Source organism: Pseudophryne corroboree, chromosome 11 (assembly GCF_028390025.1).
Source record: "Pseudophryne corroboree isolate aPseCor3 chromosome 11, aPseCor3.hap2, whole genome shotgun sequence".
Classification (NCBI taxonomy): Eukaryota; Metazoa; Chordata; class Amphibia; order Anura; family Myobatrachidae; genus Pseudophryne; species Pseudophryne corroboree.
In genome coordinates this window covers 353020507-353035027 of record NC_086454.1, presented here as the reverse complement: position 1 = coordinate 353035027, position 14521 = coordinate 353020507, and the positions used below count along the sequence as shown (strand labels likewise).

General features: G+C 50.0%; 1 protein-coding gene across 1 annotated transcript; it reads right to left on the bottom strand.

The window, feature by feature from the left end:
• Positions 1-1284: 1284 nt before the first annotated feature.
• LOC134970265 (protein kinase C delta type-like) lies at positions 1285-3153 on the bottom strand. The gene has a single exon (XM_063946258.1). The coding sequence runs from the start codon at positions 3064-3066 to the stop codon at positions 1525-1527; it is 1542 nt and encodes a 513-aa protein (XP_063802328.1). The 5' UTR covers positions 3067-3153; the 3' UTR covers positions 1285-1524.
• Between the last annotated feature and the right edge of the window lie 11368 nt (positions 3154-14521).

The following is a 14521-nucleotide window of genomic DNA, read 5'->3' as shown; positions in this document are numbered from 1 at the left end:
AAATTAGTGCACCGCGTACCCTTGCATGCTTCGGGCATGGTGCCTTCGTTCCGCTACCGCTTCGCTCGGCACACACTACCGTTCCAATCGTAGTCCACGTGGATCGTTAAGTATGAAAAAAAGAAAAAAAAAGTGAAAAAATCATGTCGACCTTTAGACCTGTCGACCTAGCACATGTCGACCTAGAAACCCTGTCGACCTTCCATCCATGTCGACATAGTGACTGTCTACCTATAGTGGTCGACCTAAACATTGTCGACCTAGATACTGTAGATCTTCAGACCGGATCCCGTAATGTTTTAGAGAAAGAGGTTTTTTTTTGTTTTTTTTTCAAATTGTTTTTATTATAATCTCATACCATACAGAGTAGATATATAGCATTTCGAGACATCGAATGGAAGAGAAAGAGGTTTTGATGGGAACCGCACAAGTCCAAAATCAAACAGATAATAACCTCTGAAAAACGGAATTTATACGGAATTACTTCTGGATATAGCAACCATGTACATACGGATAATCTATCCTAATACCTATATTTGTTGCTTTGGGTGGTGCTCCGTAGAGTCAAAAAATGTCAAACAGGAGAAACCAAAATAAGAAATATTGGAAAGTAGACTCTTTTGTGGGAGCACTCTAATTCAGAGGGTGAAATATAACATATTTAATACTGGTAAGAATATTTTTAATAGATAAATATTAAAATAAAATTTTAGGAGTGATTATATGTGAACAAAATAGCTTCGCGAAAATATGAAAATAAGTTCTATATCATTGGTGATATCAATATCACAATATGCGAAATGCAATAATCTACTGTAAACCTGTGTGTATGTAGCAAATAAAACATTGGGGATTTTGTCATATTTTGATCAAAACATTTAAGCTTGCAGCCCACGTCAGGGGCCCCAACCATTCTGCTAGTCCCTACACTAGTCTATATGCTGAACTCACCATTACATTGCAGTTACATGTACTCCCCTCCTAGTTACAGAGTGGAACATCTATACAGAGCTGGCATGTGATCCGCACCTAATTAGGCCTGTCATAGCCTTAATTGTAAGCTGGTACCAGCTGCGTGGCAGTGTTAATGCCATATATTTTTATAAATCTGAAAGACGTTTTATGTGGGCTGTAACAATAATATACTGCAAATCTGTGTGCATATAGCAAATAAATTAGAGGGGGATTTATCATGTTTTGATCAAAATATTTAAGCTTGCAGCCCACGTCAAGGGACCCCAATATTCTGCAAGTCCCTCACCTGGCCTATATGCATTTAGGCAGCAGGTGGTGCTTCTACCGGGAGCAAAAGGCAGCTGGTATTGCTACTGCCAGGATGAGGAGGCAGCAGGTGGTGCTTCTACCGGGAGCAGGCGGCAGCTGGTGGTGCTGCTGCCGGGAAGAGGAGGCAGCTGGTGGTGCTTGTGCCAGGAGGAGGAGGCAGCTGGTTGTGCTGCTGCCGGGATGAGGAGGCAGCTGGTGGTGCTTGTGCCAGGATGAGGAGGCAGCTGGTGATACTACTGCCTAGAGGATGATGCAGCGGCTGGTAGTTCGTCTTACGCAGTTCATTGTTGTCCACATGTCACTGGTAAAGGAGAATCCTGTTAACAGGCTCTCATCCTCTGCAGATATTGCAGATTCTGTAGGTGAGAGCAGGTCATCCACCGGTATAGCTTCAGCCATTGTCACTGGAGTAGGATACATGGTAAATGGGGGAGTTATCCTGCCGGCCTCTAGTTTCTCCCAGTTTATGGACTTGAAGAATGGATGACATGAGATGTTACTACAGCGATTCAGTCTCTCCTCTGGGTGTTTGCATAAGAGTCTTTCAAGGAGGTCCCTAATCTCTGGATGGAGATTGCTCGGATAGCATGGAGCATCACGCATGATAGACAGCGCAACCTTGGTGGCATCATCGCCAGCATGAAAGGGGTATAATCCAGTAGCCATTTCAAATAATACTACCCCAAATGAAAATAGGTCTACCATGAAGTTATATGGAAATTTACAGATAATCTCTGGAGCCATGTAACACAGAGTCCCAGCTTGTCCTGAGATTTTCTTATCGCCATGGACATTCATCACAGAGAGGCCAAAATCTGCGATTTTCACATGGCCAGCTGCATCCAGAAGTATATTTTCTGTCTTAATGTCCCGGTGGACAATGCCTCTTGTGTGCAGGAACTGCAGCCCACAGAGTATTTCTGCTGCAAAAAATCTGATGGTAGGAACATCAAATGGGCCTCTGCTCTGTATTAATTTGCAGAGGTCTCCACCACTCAGGTACTCCATTACAAAGAATACATGGCCTGGTGTGTGGAAGGCAGCATATGTGTGCGGAAAGAGTGCACTCTCCCCAGTTATTTTCATCACCTCTTTCTCTACACACATAAAGTATTTCTTAATGCTGTTCACTACTGTCCTCTTTTCTATGACTTTCACTGCCAGACGCTGTTTGCTGATGGTATGGGAAGCTAGGAACACCTTCCCGAAGGCACCTTCTCCAAGCATTCTGTGGAAGGTCAAACTGGCCAGATGGTGAGACGCAGCTGATGTCTCTGGGGTACTGGCTACGGATATCCCACTTGCATCTGCTGATCTCTTCTTTTTGGGGCCAGTTTCCTCACTTATACGAGTTCTCTTTATGCCCCTCCGTCCAGATGCCTGGGGTATGATGGGCACGCTGGGTCCCTCGCCTGGACTGTCATGATGTTCCTCCTCTTTCTTTTTCTTACACGGTCCACTGTCCTCTGCCCTGTCTGAGGATCTTTTAGTGGCCACTCTCTTAAGCATGGCCTCAGTTTTGCCGCTGCTGGTCTTTCTCACCTTCCTCATAGTTGGGGACTCATCTGATGACTCTCTTTTTCTCTTATTTTGAAGAGTCTTTGATGCTTTCTCAGATGACCGGTTCTCCTTGCGCACCTGAATGTCTCCTGATGTTACGGTTTTGAAAACATCGCCTTTCTCCTCGCATCCATCCTCCTCCTTCTTCCTCTTGCTAGGAGCCGCTAGCTCCTTTGTAGCAGACCCGTTGTTATTTGGTCGCTTTCTTTTATTTAGACTCATATTGTCGAAACAATACAAACAATTTTGCCAAGGGCAAAGAAATGCAGCTTCACACTAGAATAGGTGAAGATACACTAATGGAAATGAGGTTCGTGAGCCTCTTAGCCAGCAGCCAGTGACATCACAAGGCTTTGTGACATCAGCAGCATTGTGACATCATCAGCTGCTGTAGGCCCAGTGTCACTGCCTGCTGTCCCTATAATATAACCAGGTGTTATGTAACAAAAATCCCTGACACCCTTGGTGCTCTAGGATAAGAATTTTTGGGGCCATTATTGTACTTTCTTTTCCCTGGTAGAGTCAGGTGATGATAAATACTAAGGAAAAACTTCCGCACACATCATATTACCTTCCAATATTTGTTATTGAACCAAATAAGCCCGGCAGACTTATTTTTACACAGATTAATAAATTATAATTATTATGCAATAATAGACAGGAAATAGCGTCAGTCCGTCGATAATGTATGTGGGGTCTTACTATCTATAGAGTAATATATGTACGGTACATTGTCAAATTAAAGTTAAATTTATCCCACATCTACCTTCACTTTTTTACATGAATCATTTAAAAATACTTATTTTAATAATACACTTTTCTCTTACGTCCTAGGGGATACTGGGAATCCATTAGTACCACAGGGTATAGATGGGTCAACTTGGAGCCATGGGCACTACAGAAGTTTGGTTACATGTGCTGGCTGCTCCCTCTATGCCCGTCCTACCAGACTCAGTTTAGAAAATGTGCCCGACGCAGCCGGTCACATCTCTGGAAGCTCCTGAAGAGTTTTCTTCATTTATTTTTAAAGTTTGTTATTTTCAGGCAGGAGTGGATGGCACCCGCCTATCTGCTTCGTGGGACCCCACTAAGGGTTAATGGTCCCGTTCCCCGCTGACAGGACATCAGCTCCTGAGGGAACTATTCTCAAACCCCATCGCGGTGAGCGTACATTCCCACAGCACGCCGCAACCCCTAACAGACAGAATAATTATTATTTTTTGTTAGATTAAACATTTTTTTTCCCTTTAAAAACTTTTTTTCTTTGGCATATATGGTATATGTATGTATGTATGTATGTGTATATATATATATATATATGTGTGTGTAATAAGTCCGTGCAAAACTGGACAAACACTAAAATCTCTATAAATATAATGAACATTTATCTAAATTATGAATACATTAGTGTGGTTGATAGGTGTACATTTCATAAGAAAATCACGCCGCTTTTTCATTTAGTTTTTGGATACAACAAACTACATATCCCATGAATCATTGAGTTGCATCCGGTCTAACCTAATTGGTGGAAACCCGATGCACACTGTGATTGGATGACAGGACTATACCTGGACAGGTAAATATTGCATAAGGTAGAATTCCACATTCCCTGATGAAGCCGCCCAGGTGAAACGTGCACGTAGGAGACACAGCGCACGTGCACGCCACCGTTACTGCTCTGGCGCACGGGTCAGACCCGTCGGCGTTAGACTCACTTGTCATCGGCGCTACCATGCAGGACCATCCCCAATGATGACCAGACAGAGAGGGGATAGCTATAGCAATGGCGCCCGCCGGACACCAATTACAGTGAGTGCCTCTGATCACAGACACACGGGGAACGGGAAGCCGCACCTGATGCGCCTGCCGATTAAGAACAAGTGCCTCCAGTGACCAGCACTGAAGGGAGGACTGCAATCCATTGCATGAGGTAAGTACAGTCTCCTCAGCAGCACACTGACAGGAATTATTACCAGAGGATAGTGATAATCATTTCTTCTCAGACGGCTATATATTAGTTCTATAGGAATTCATACTAGTGTTTGAGTAAATTACATGCAGTTAAGACGCTGTCAGCAAATGAGATGCTTATATATATATATATATATATATATATTTCCCAAATAGGACTGGCACTCTCCTGTCAGGCGTCAGGAACCTCGGTGCCTTCTGTGGTGATGATGCAAGCTTCCGGAAAGAAACAGCGGCACTCGGGGATTTGGTAAATAGTAGTAAGTGTATTCAAAAAAGTTTACATAGAGCCGACGTTTCGGGGCTCACATGCCCCTTTGTCAAGGTGTGTAACAGTGACTAAGTGTGTGTGCTTACCTTATATCCCGGTGGAGTCACACACACTTAGTCACTGTTACACACCTTGACAAAGGGGCATGTGAGCCCCGAAACGTCGGCTCTATGTAAACTTTTTTGAATACACTTACTACTATTTACCAAATCCCCGAGTGCCGCTGTTTCTTTCCGGAAGCTTATATATATATATATATATATATATATATACATTTATATACAGTTGTGCTCATAAGTTTACATACCCTAGCAGAATTTGTGATTTTCTGGCCATTTGTCAGAGAATATGAATGATAACTCACAAGCTTTTCTTTCACTCATGGTTAGTGGTTGGGTGAAGCCATTTATTGTCAAACAACTGAGTTTACTCTTTTAAATCACAATGACAACAGAAACTACCCAAATGACCCTGATCAAAAGTTTACATACCCCAGTTCTTAATACCGTGTATTGCCCCCTTTAACATCAATAACAGCTTGAAGTCTTCTGTGGTAGCTGTGGATGAGGCTCTTTATTTTCTCAGATGGTAAAGCCGCCCATTCTTCTTAGCAAAAAGCCTCCAGTTCCTGTAAATTCTTGGGCTGTCTTGCATGAACTGCACGTTTGAGATCTCCCCAGAGTGGCTCAATGATATTGAGGTCAGGAGACTGAGATGGCCACTCCAGACCCTTCACTTTATTCTGCTGTAGCCAATGACAGGTTGACTTGACCTTGTGTTTTGGATCATTGTCATGTTGGAACGTCCAAGTATGTCCCATGCGCAGCTTCCAGGCTGATGAGTGCAAATTTTCCTCCAGTATTTGCTGATAACATGCTGCATTCATCTTGCCATCAATTTTGACCAAGTTTCCAGTGCCTTTGTAGCTCACACATCCCCAAAACATCAGCGATCCACCTCCGTGTTTCACAGTAGGCATTGTGTACCTTTCATCATACGCCTTCTTGACTCCTCTACAAATGTAATGTTTATGGTTGTGGCCAAAAAGTAAAATTTTGGTCTCATCACTCCAAATGACTTTGTTCCAGAAGTTTTGAGGCTTGTCTCTGTGCTGTTTGAAGTATTGTGTGCTTTGTGGCATTTGCGTAGTAATGGCTTTCTTCTGGTGACTCGACCATGCAGCCCATTTTTCTTCAAATGCCTCCTTATTGTGCATCTTGAAACAACCACACCACTATTTTCCAGAGAGTCCTGTATTTCAGCTGAAGTTATTTGTGGATTTTTCTTTGCATCCCGAACAAATTTCCTGGCAGTTGTGGCTGAAATTTTTGTTGGTCTACCTGACCGTGATTTGGTTTCCACAGAATCCCTCATTTTCCACTTCTAAATTAGAGTTTGAACACTGCTGATTGGCATTCTCAATTGCTTGGATATCTTTTTATATCCCTTTCCTGTTTTATACAGTTCTATTACCTTTTCCCGCAGATCCTTTGACAATTATTTTGCTTTCCCCATGACTCAGAATCCAGACACGTCAGTGCAGCACTGGATGAAAGATGCAAGGGTCTTTCAGGAGTCGTGAAACTCACTGACCTTTTATACACACACACACTGATTACAAGCAAACAGATCACAGGTGAGGATGGTTACCTTTAGTAGCCATTCAAACCCGTTTGTGTCAACTTGTGTGCATGTTATCAGGCCAAAATATCCAGGGTATGTAAACTTTTGATCAGGGTCATTTGGGTAGTTTCTGTTGTCATTGTGATTTAAAAAGAGTAAACACAGTTGTACAATATGGCTTCACCCAACCACTAACCATGAGTGAAAGAAAAGTTTGTGAGTTATCATTCGTATTCTCTGACAAATGGCCAGAAAATCACAAATTCTGCTAGGGTATGTAAACTTATGAGCACAACTGTGTGTGTCTGTGTGTGTCTGTGTGTGTCTGTGTATGTATGTATGTATGTATGTATATATATATTTAATCCATATATGCATCCTATTTAGATGTAAGTTTTCCACCCTTTTCCAGGATTGTCTATCTGCTACTTTGCTAATAATATTATAACAATAAACCTGGGATTATCTCCTATATATTTGCTCAAATCTGTGACTCTGTGCCCGTAACGCTGGGCGGAGTCACAGCGGTGGGCGGAGTCACAGAGCCCACCCACCACATGTGCAGCAAGTCTCTGCTCCTGCTGCCTGTCCATGTCACACCCCTTCCCCTCCCCCCTCCCCCCAGCAAATCTGGCTAACCAGCCACGGCGCCGAACAACAACTGCTGCCCCCGGCATACACATTAGGAGGGACGGGTGGCGCAGGAGAAGGCTCTCATAGCCCTCCCTGCCCCGCGTACACAGACCCGCCACCTCCTCCGCACACATTCCGCTGTCAGGAGCCGAGTGCTGCAGTGACGTCATCTCCTGCAGCACTCTCCTCCAGTCACACAGCCAGCACACACTCTCTGCAGTCTCCGGGGGCTGCCAGCATCTACAGGCGAGCTGGAAACACCCCCGGAGCGAGAGAGAAAAGACCCGCGAGGCCACGCCCCTTTTACGCTAGGCCACGCCCCCATTTCGCCGTGCGAGGGGGAGGGCCCTGGGGGAGGAAATGTCATAGTACAGACGCCTCTGGATACTGAACTATTCACAGCCTGCAGCAGCCACCCACAGCCCCAACGGTGAGTCCCTCCGCCCATCCTAGCCACTGTCTGGTCACCACTTTACACAACTCCACCCCCTCCACTACTTCCCCCCCTTTCTTCATCAGCTTCCTCACTGGGGACCCTCCCTACCGCCCCGCGTCTCTTTCCCCTCCCTACCGCCCCGCGGCTCTCTTTCCCCTCCCAACCGCCCCGCGTCTCTGTCCCCTCCCTACCGCCCCGCGTCTCTCTATCCCCTCCCTACCGCCCCGCGTCTCTGTCCCCTCCCTACCGCCCGCGTCTCTCTATCCCCTCCCAACCGCCCCACGTCTCTGTCCCCTCCCAACCGCCCCGCGTCTCTCTGTCCCCTCCCTACCGCCCGCGTCTCTGTCCCCTCCCTACCGCCCCGCGTCTCTTTCCCCTACCTACCGCCCCGCGCCTCTCTATCCCCTCCCAACCGCCCCGCGTCTCTCTGTCCCCTCCCTACCGCCCCGCGTCTCTGTCCCCTCCCTACCGCCCCGCGTCTCTCTATCTCCTCCCTACCGCCCGCGTCTCTGTCCCCTCCCTACCGCCCCGCGTCTCTCTATCCCCTCCCAACCGCCCTGCGTCTCTTTCCCCTCCCTACCGCCCCGCGTCTCTCTATCCCCTCCCAACCGCCCCGCGTCTCTCTATCCCCTCCCAACCGCCCCGCGTCTCTCTGTCCCCTCCCTACCGTCCGCGTCTCTCTGTCCCCTCCCTACCGTCCCGCGTCTCTTTCCCCTCCCTACCGCCCCGCGTCTCTTTCCCCTCCCTACCGCCCCGCGTCTCTCTATCCCCTCCCTACCGCCCCGCGTCTCTGTCCCCTCCCTACCGCCCCGCGTCTCTCTATCTCCTCCCTACCGCCCCGCGTCTCTGTCCCCTCCCTACCGCCCCGCGTCTCTCTATCCCCTCCCAACCGCCCCGCGTCTCTTTCCCCTCCCTACCGCCCCGCGTCTCTCTATCCCCTCCCAACCGCCCCGCGTCTCTCTGTCCCCTCCCTACCGTCCGCGTCTCTCTGTCCCCTCCCTACCGCCCCGCGTCTTTCCCCTCCCTACCGCCCCGCGTCTCTGTCCCCTCCCTACCGCCCCGCGTCTCTCTATCCCCTCCCAACCGCCCCGCGTCTCCTTCCCCTACCTACCGCCCCGCGTCTCTCTATCCCCTCCCAACCGCCCCGCGTCTCTCTATCCCCTCCCAACCGCCCCGCGTCTCTCTGTCCCCTCCCTACCGCCCGCGTCTCTCTGTCCCCTCCCTACCGCCCCGCGTCTCTGTCCCCTCCCTACCGCCCGCGTCTTCCTTTTCCCATCGCTACCGCCCCGCGTCTCTCTGTCCTCTCCCTACCGCCCGCGTCTCTCTGTCCCCTCCCAACCGCCCCGCGTCTCTTTCCCCTCCCTACCGCCCCGCGTCTCTCTATCCCCTCCCAACCGCCCGCGTCTCTTTCCCCTACCTACCGCCCCGCGTCTCTCTATCCCCTCCCAACCGCCCCGCGTCTCTCTGTCCCCTCCCTACTGCCCGCGTCTCTCTGTCCCCTCCCTACCGCCCCGCGTCTCCCTGTCCCCTCCCTACCGGCCGCGTCTCTCTGTCCCCTCCCTACCGCCCCGCGTCTTTGTATCCCCTCCCTACCGCCCCGCATCTCTCTCTCCCCTCCCAACCGCCCCGCGTCTCTTTGCCCTACCTACCGCCCCCCGTCTCTCTATCCCCTCCCAACCGCCCCGCGTCTCTCTATCCCCTCCCAACCGCCCCGCGTCTCTTTCCCCTCCCTACCGCCCCGCGTCTCTCTATCCCCTCCCAACCGCCCCGCTTCTCTTTCCCCTCCCTACCGCCTCGCGTCTCTCTATCCCCTCCCAAACGCCCCGCGTCTCTCTGTCCCCTCCCTACCGCCCCGCGTCTCTGTCCCCTGCCTACCGCCCCGCGTCTCCCTGTCCCCTCCCTACCGGCCGCGTCTCTCTGTCCCCTCCCTACCGCCCCGCGTCTCTCTATCCCCTCCCAACCACCCCGTGTCTCTCTGTACCCTCGCTACCGCCCGCGGCTCTGTCCCCTCCCTACCGCCCCGCGTCTCTATATCCCCTCCCTACCGCCCCGCCTCTACCACCCCGCGTCTCTCTGTCCCCTCCCTACCGCCCCACATCTCTGTATCCACTCCCTACCGCCCCGCGTCTCTCTGTCCCCTCCCTACCGCCCTGCGTCTCTCTGTCCCATCCCTACCGCCCCATGTTTCTCTGTCCCCTCCCTATCGCCCCACGTCTTTGTATCCACTCCTTACCACCCTGCGTCTCTCTATCCCCTCCCTAACGCCCAGCGTCTCTCTATCCCCTCCCTACCGCCCCGCGTCTCTCTTTCCCCTCCCTACCGCCCAGCGTCTCTCTATCCCCTCCCTACCGTCCCTCGTCTCTCTTTCCCCTCCCTACCGCCCCGCGTCTCTCTTTCCCCTCCCTACCGCCCTGCGTCGCTGTATCCCCTCCCTAAGGCCCCATGTCTCTGTATCCCCTCCTCCCTACGCCTCTGTATCCCCACCTTACCGTCCCGCTTCTCTCTATTCCCTCCCTACCGCCCTGCATTTCTCTATCCCCTCCCTACCACCCGCGTCTCTCTATCCCCTCCCTACCGCCCCGCGTCTCTGTATCCCATCCCTACCGCCCCGCGTCTCTGTATCCCCTCCCTATCGCCCCGCGTCTCTCTATACCCTCCCTACCGCCCCGCATCTCTGTATCCCCTCCCTATCGCCCGCGTCTCTGTATCCCCTCCCTACCGCCCTGCGTCTCTGTCCCCTCCGTACCGCCCCGCGTCTCTGTATCCTCTCCCTACCGCCCTGCGTCTCTGTATCCTCTCCCTACCCCTCTGCGTCCCATACACGGTCCATACCACCGGCTCCTTGACACCTCCCTGACAAACCCTCACCAGGAGGACAGGAGCCATAACCCCCTGCGGTGCTCCCCATAGTTACCGGTATATTGGTGATGCTCCGCTGTGCCGCCTCCTCCCTATCCCTCACTCGGCAAGCGCAGGGCGCAAGCCCAGCACCCAGCACATGACCGTGCTGTCAATGCCCATTGGCCCTGGGAGCAGCACCAGCCTGTGCACCCTCCTCCTACTGCACCTGAGGGGGGCACGCACATAGCGCATGCAGAGGGGACTGGTGCAGCTGCGGCCGCGTGGAGACATTGCGTGCGCAACATGTCCGCGTTGCTACACCTGAAGGATGGTACGGTGTAGAGAGAGGACACAGCTGCCTTTGTTCCGCATTGTACCAGCACTCCTCTCTGTGTCTAATGACACCGTATACCTCTTCATGCGGGTATGTCTATATCACATACATCCTTATCCGTGTCCTATATATTGTTACACATACAATCATATAGTTATAGGTCCTGCACCCACCCCCCACCTGCATCCACCTCCCCCTCCACCCGCAGCATCTACATACTCCCTGCCTCATCCACCCCCCACCCCCGCACCCGCTACTTTCTGTACATCGTGCCCTGCAGGCACCGTTAACGCCGTCGCAAGGGCCTACACCCCCTTCACCATCTCAAGCCCTTTCATCGTGCAATATTTGACCACTGACAAACCTAGGAATGCAGGTAACACTCATACAAATATTGAACCCCAGCAAGGCGTGCAGAGGTTAAGGGGGCGTAGCCCCTTTCGACGGTGTGAAGAGCGCCCGTAGGGCGCGATGAATCGCCTAGTTAGTAAATATATTTCTGCACATATAAGGGTGCACTGTTTCTTGGACTCACTGGATAATGTATACTATCAGAGATGTATCATTTACAGCAAATTTAAAATTTTCCTCACAAAATACATAAATAAATACAATCTATTATGAGAGATTAATAAATATCAAGGTTAATATTATTCTTTCACCCTAGAATTCTGTGCTCTCTCATCGGATTATTTCAATATAATACCGCCAGCAGAAGCGCACTTCTTGCACCATTTTCACTCCTGCACAAATATCTGAGGGTCCTCTCATCTTCTATTCTATGTCTTAAGATACGATTGAGGACAGTAGAATCCCGGGATGCTTAACGTTTGGGAATTCTATTTTCCTAGATTTTCCACTCTGTAATTCTTTGTTTGTGATATGCGTCACTATCAGCATGGAATTCTGATTCACATCTCACTACTATCCATCCATATACCACTTCAATTGAGACAATTGCTTCACATTTATCAACTATGGTGATTTTTGACTTACTAATTTTTATGATTATTTTTCATTTTGGGCATTTTGTCATGGCTCACGGAGCGGTGCGCTTCCCCACCCCCTGCGCACCCCACTTTCATTACGCCTATGAGTGCGGCAGCGCTCGGCATACCCCTGGTGGCGGCCGGTGCAGCAGAGCTGGGAGTCACACATCCAGGAATGAGCAGCAAGCTGGGCTCGACGGTGGGCCACGATGATCACCACTGAGCAGGTGTGGGGTGGGGGGGAAGGGGGTTCCAGTGCACACCTGGCACCCCCCGTGCGCACGCCTATGAGAATCCATACGCACAGCCGATCGCAAGCAGATTGACAGAAGGAGGGCTTTTATGGGTGTCAACTGACCGTTTTCTAGGAGTGGTAGGGAAAACACAGGCGTGACCGGGTGTTTGGAGGGCGGGTGTGTGACGTCAATTCCGGCACCAAAAAGACTGAAGTGATCGCAAGGGCTGAGTAAGTTCAGACCTACTCTGAAACTGCACAAAATGTTTTTGCAGAGCTCGGCTACACAGGCGTTCGCACACTTGCAAAGCAAAAATACACTTCCCCGTGGGCATGGACTATGCGTTTGCACGGCTGCTAAAAACAGCTAGAGAGCGATCAACTCGGAATGACCCCCTCTGTGTCTTATGCTGCAGAGGACATTTCTTCTCCAGAGGAATCAATTCCTTGTACCCAGGAATGTAATTCCTTGTCTCGGATTCCCATTACTGAGCCGGAATGGCTAACTTCTATTAAGGGAATGATCTCTCAGATATCTACTAGGGTAGCTCATACTGAGAATGAAACTCAGGTTTTAAATAATTCTATGGCTGTTTGGTCAGGTTCTGTTCCTATTTCTTCCAAATCCTCTAACATATACCCATAGAAACGTGCTCTTGCCCAGATTATACAAGATGACACGGATACCGACTCTAACACGTCAGACGGTGATGGGGATGTGCTGAGGAGGGCGGCATCCCTTGCTAAGGGGGTGCAGCTCATGATTGAGGCCATGAGAGATATGTTAAACATTGCGGACACACCACCTAAGCAGGTTGAGGAAGCTTACTTCACAGATAATAAGAAAGCCTCGCTAACCTTCCCTGCGTCTAAAGAATGAAACGCTTTATTTGAAAAATCCTTGGAAACCCCAGAGAAAAAATTCCAGATCCCCAAAAGGGTACTGGTTGCTTTTCCTTTCCCTGAGGAGGATAGAAAAAAATAGGAAAACCCACCCATAGTTGACACATCTGTGTCCAGACTGTCAAAATGGTGGTGTTACCTGTCCCTGGATCTACCGCATTAAAAGAACCGGCTGATCGTAAGATTGACACTACGCTCGAATCCATATACACTGCTTTAGGGGTGGCATAAAGGCCTACTATTGCCTGTGTATGGATTTCTAAAGCTATAGTAGTAAGGTGGTGAGGCGTTACTAGAAGATTTAGATACAATGGATAGAACTGTTTTTGCGTAATATACAGGATTCTGCAGGGTTCATGGTAGAGTCCATGAAGGACCTGGGTACGCTGAATGCAAGGATATCTTCCATGTCGGTCCCAGCTCTCAGGGGACTCTGGCTACGCCAATGGTCTGCAGATGCAGTATCCAGGAGAAGTGTGGAGAACTCACCCTACACAGGTCAGGCTCTATTTGGGGAAGCGTTGGATGCATGGATTTCCACGGCAACTGCGGGTAAGTCACCTTTTCTTCCCTCAGCTACACCTTCTACGAATAAACCTTTTTCTTCGTCTGCAACGCGGTCCTTTCGGACCGCTAAGACAAAAAAGTCCAAACCTACTTCCACTTTCATCAGAGGTGAACGTGTAAAATCCAAAAAGCCTGCACCTGCAGGGTCCCAGGACCAGAATCCTGCTTCTGGCACCTCAAAATCCTCATCATGAGGGTGGACCACGAAGCCTGGAGGAAGGGATGGTGGATGCGAGACTCAAATTCTTCAAATTAGGCTTGCCAGCTTTGCTGACAGACAGGGCTATCCTGCAGGAAGCCATCCAAAAATTGGAAAAGTCACAGGTCACTGTCCCAGTTCCGCGTCACATGCAAAACAAGGGTTATTATTCAAACCTTTTTGTGGTACCGAAACCGGATTGTTCGGTCAGACCGATTTTGAACTTGAAATCGTTAAACCCTTATCTGAGGGAGTTCAAATTCAAAATGGAGTCTCCGAGAGCGGGTATCTCAGGTCTGGAGGAGGGAGAGTTTCTGGTGTCCCTGGATATCAAGGATGCGTACCTCCACATTCCGATTTGGCCGCTGCACCAGGCTTATCTCAGATTTGCACTGTTGGACAGTCACTATCAATTTCAGGCACTGCCATTCGGCCTCTCCACAGCATCGAGGGTGTTCACCAAGGTGATGGCAGAGATGATGGTTCTCCTCCGCAAGACAGGGGGTGAAAATAATTCCATATCTGGATGATCTGCTGATAAAGGCATCGACCAGGGAGAGATTGTTGGAGTCTATTGCTCTCACGACTCGTCTGCTCAGGGAACATGGTTGGATTCTGAACCTTCCAAAGTCACATTTGAGCCCGACAAGGAGATTGTCTTTCCTGGGGATGATC

Coding starts and splice junctions, on each gene's coding strand:
- LOC134970265 (XM_063946258.1), bottom strand. CDS start 3,066: ATGAGTCTAAATAAAAGAAAGCGACCAAATAACAACGGGTCTGCTACA.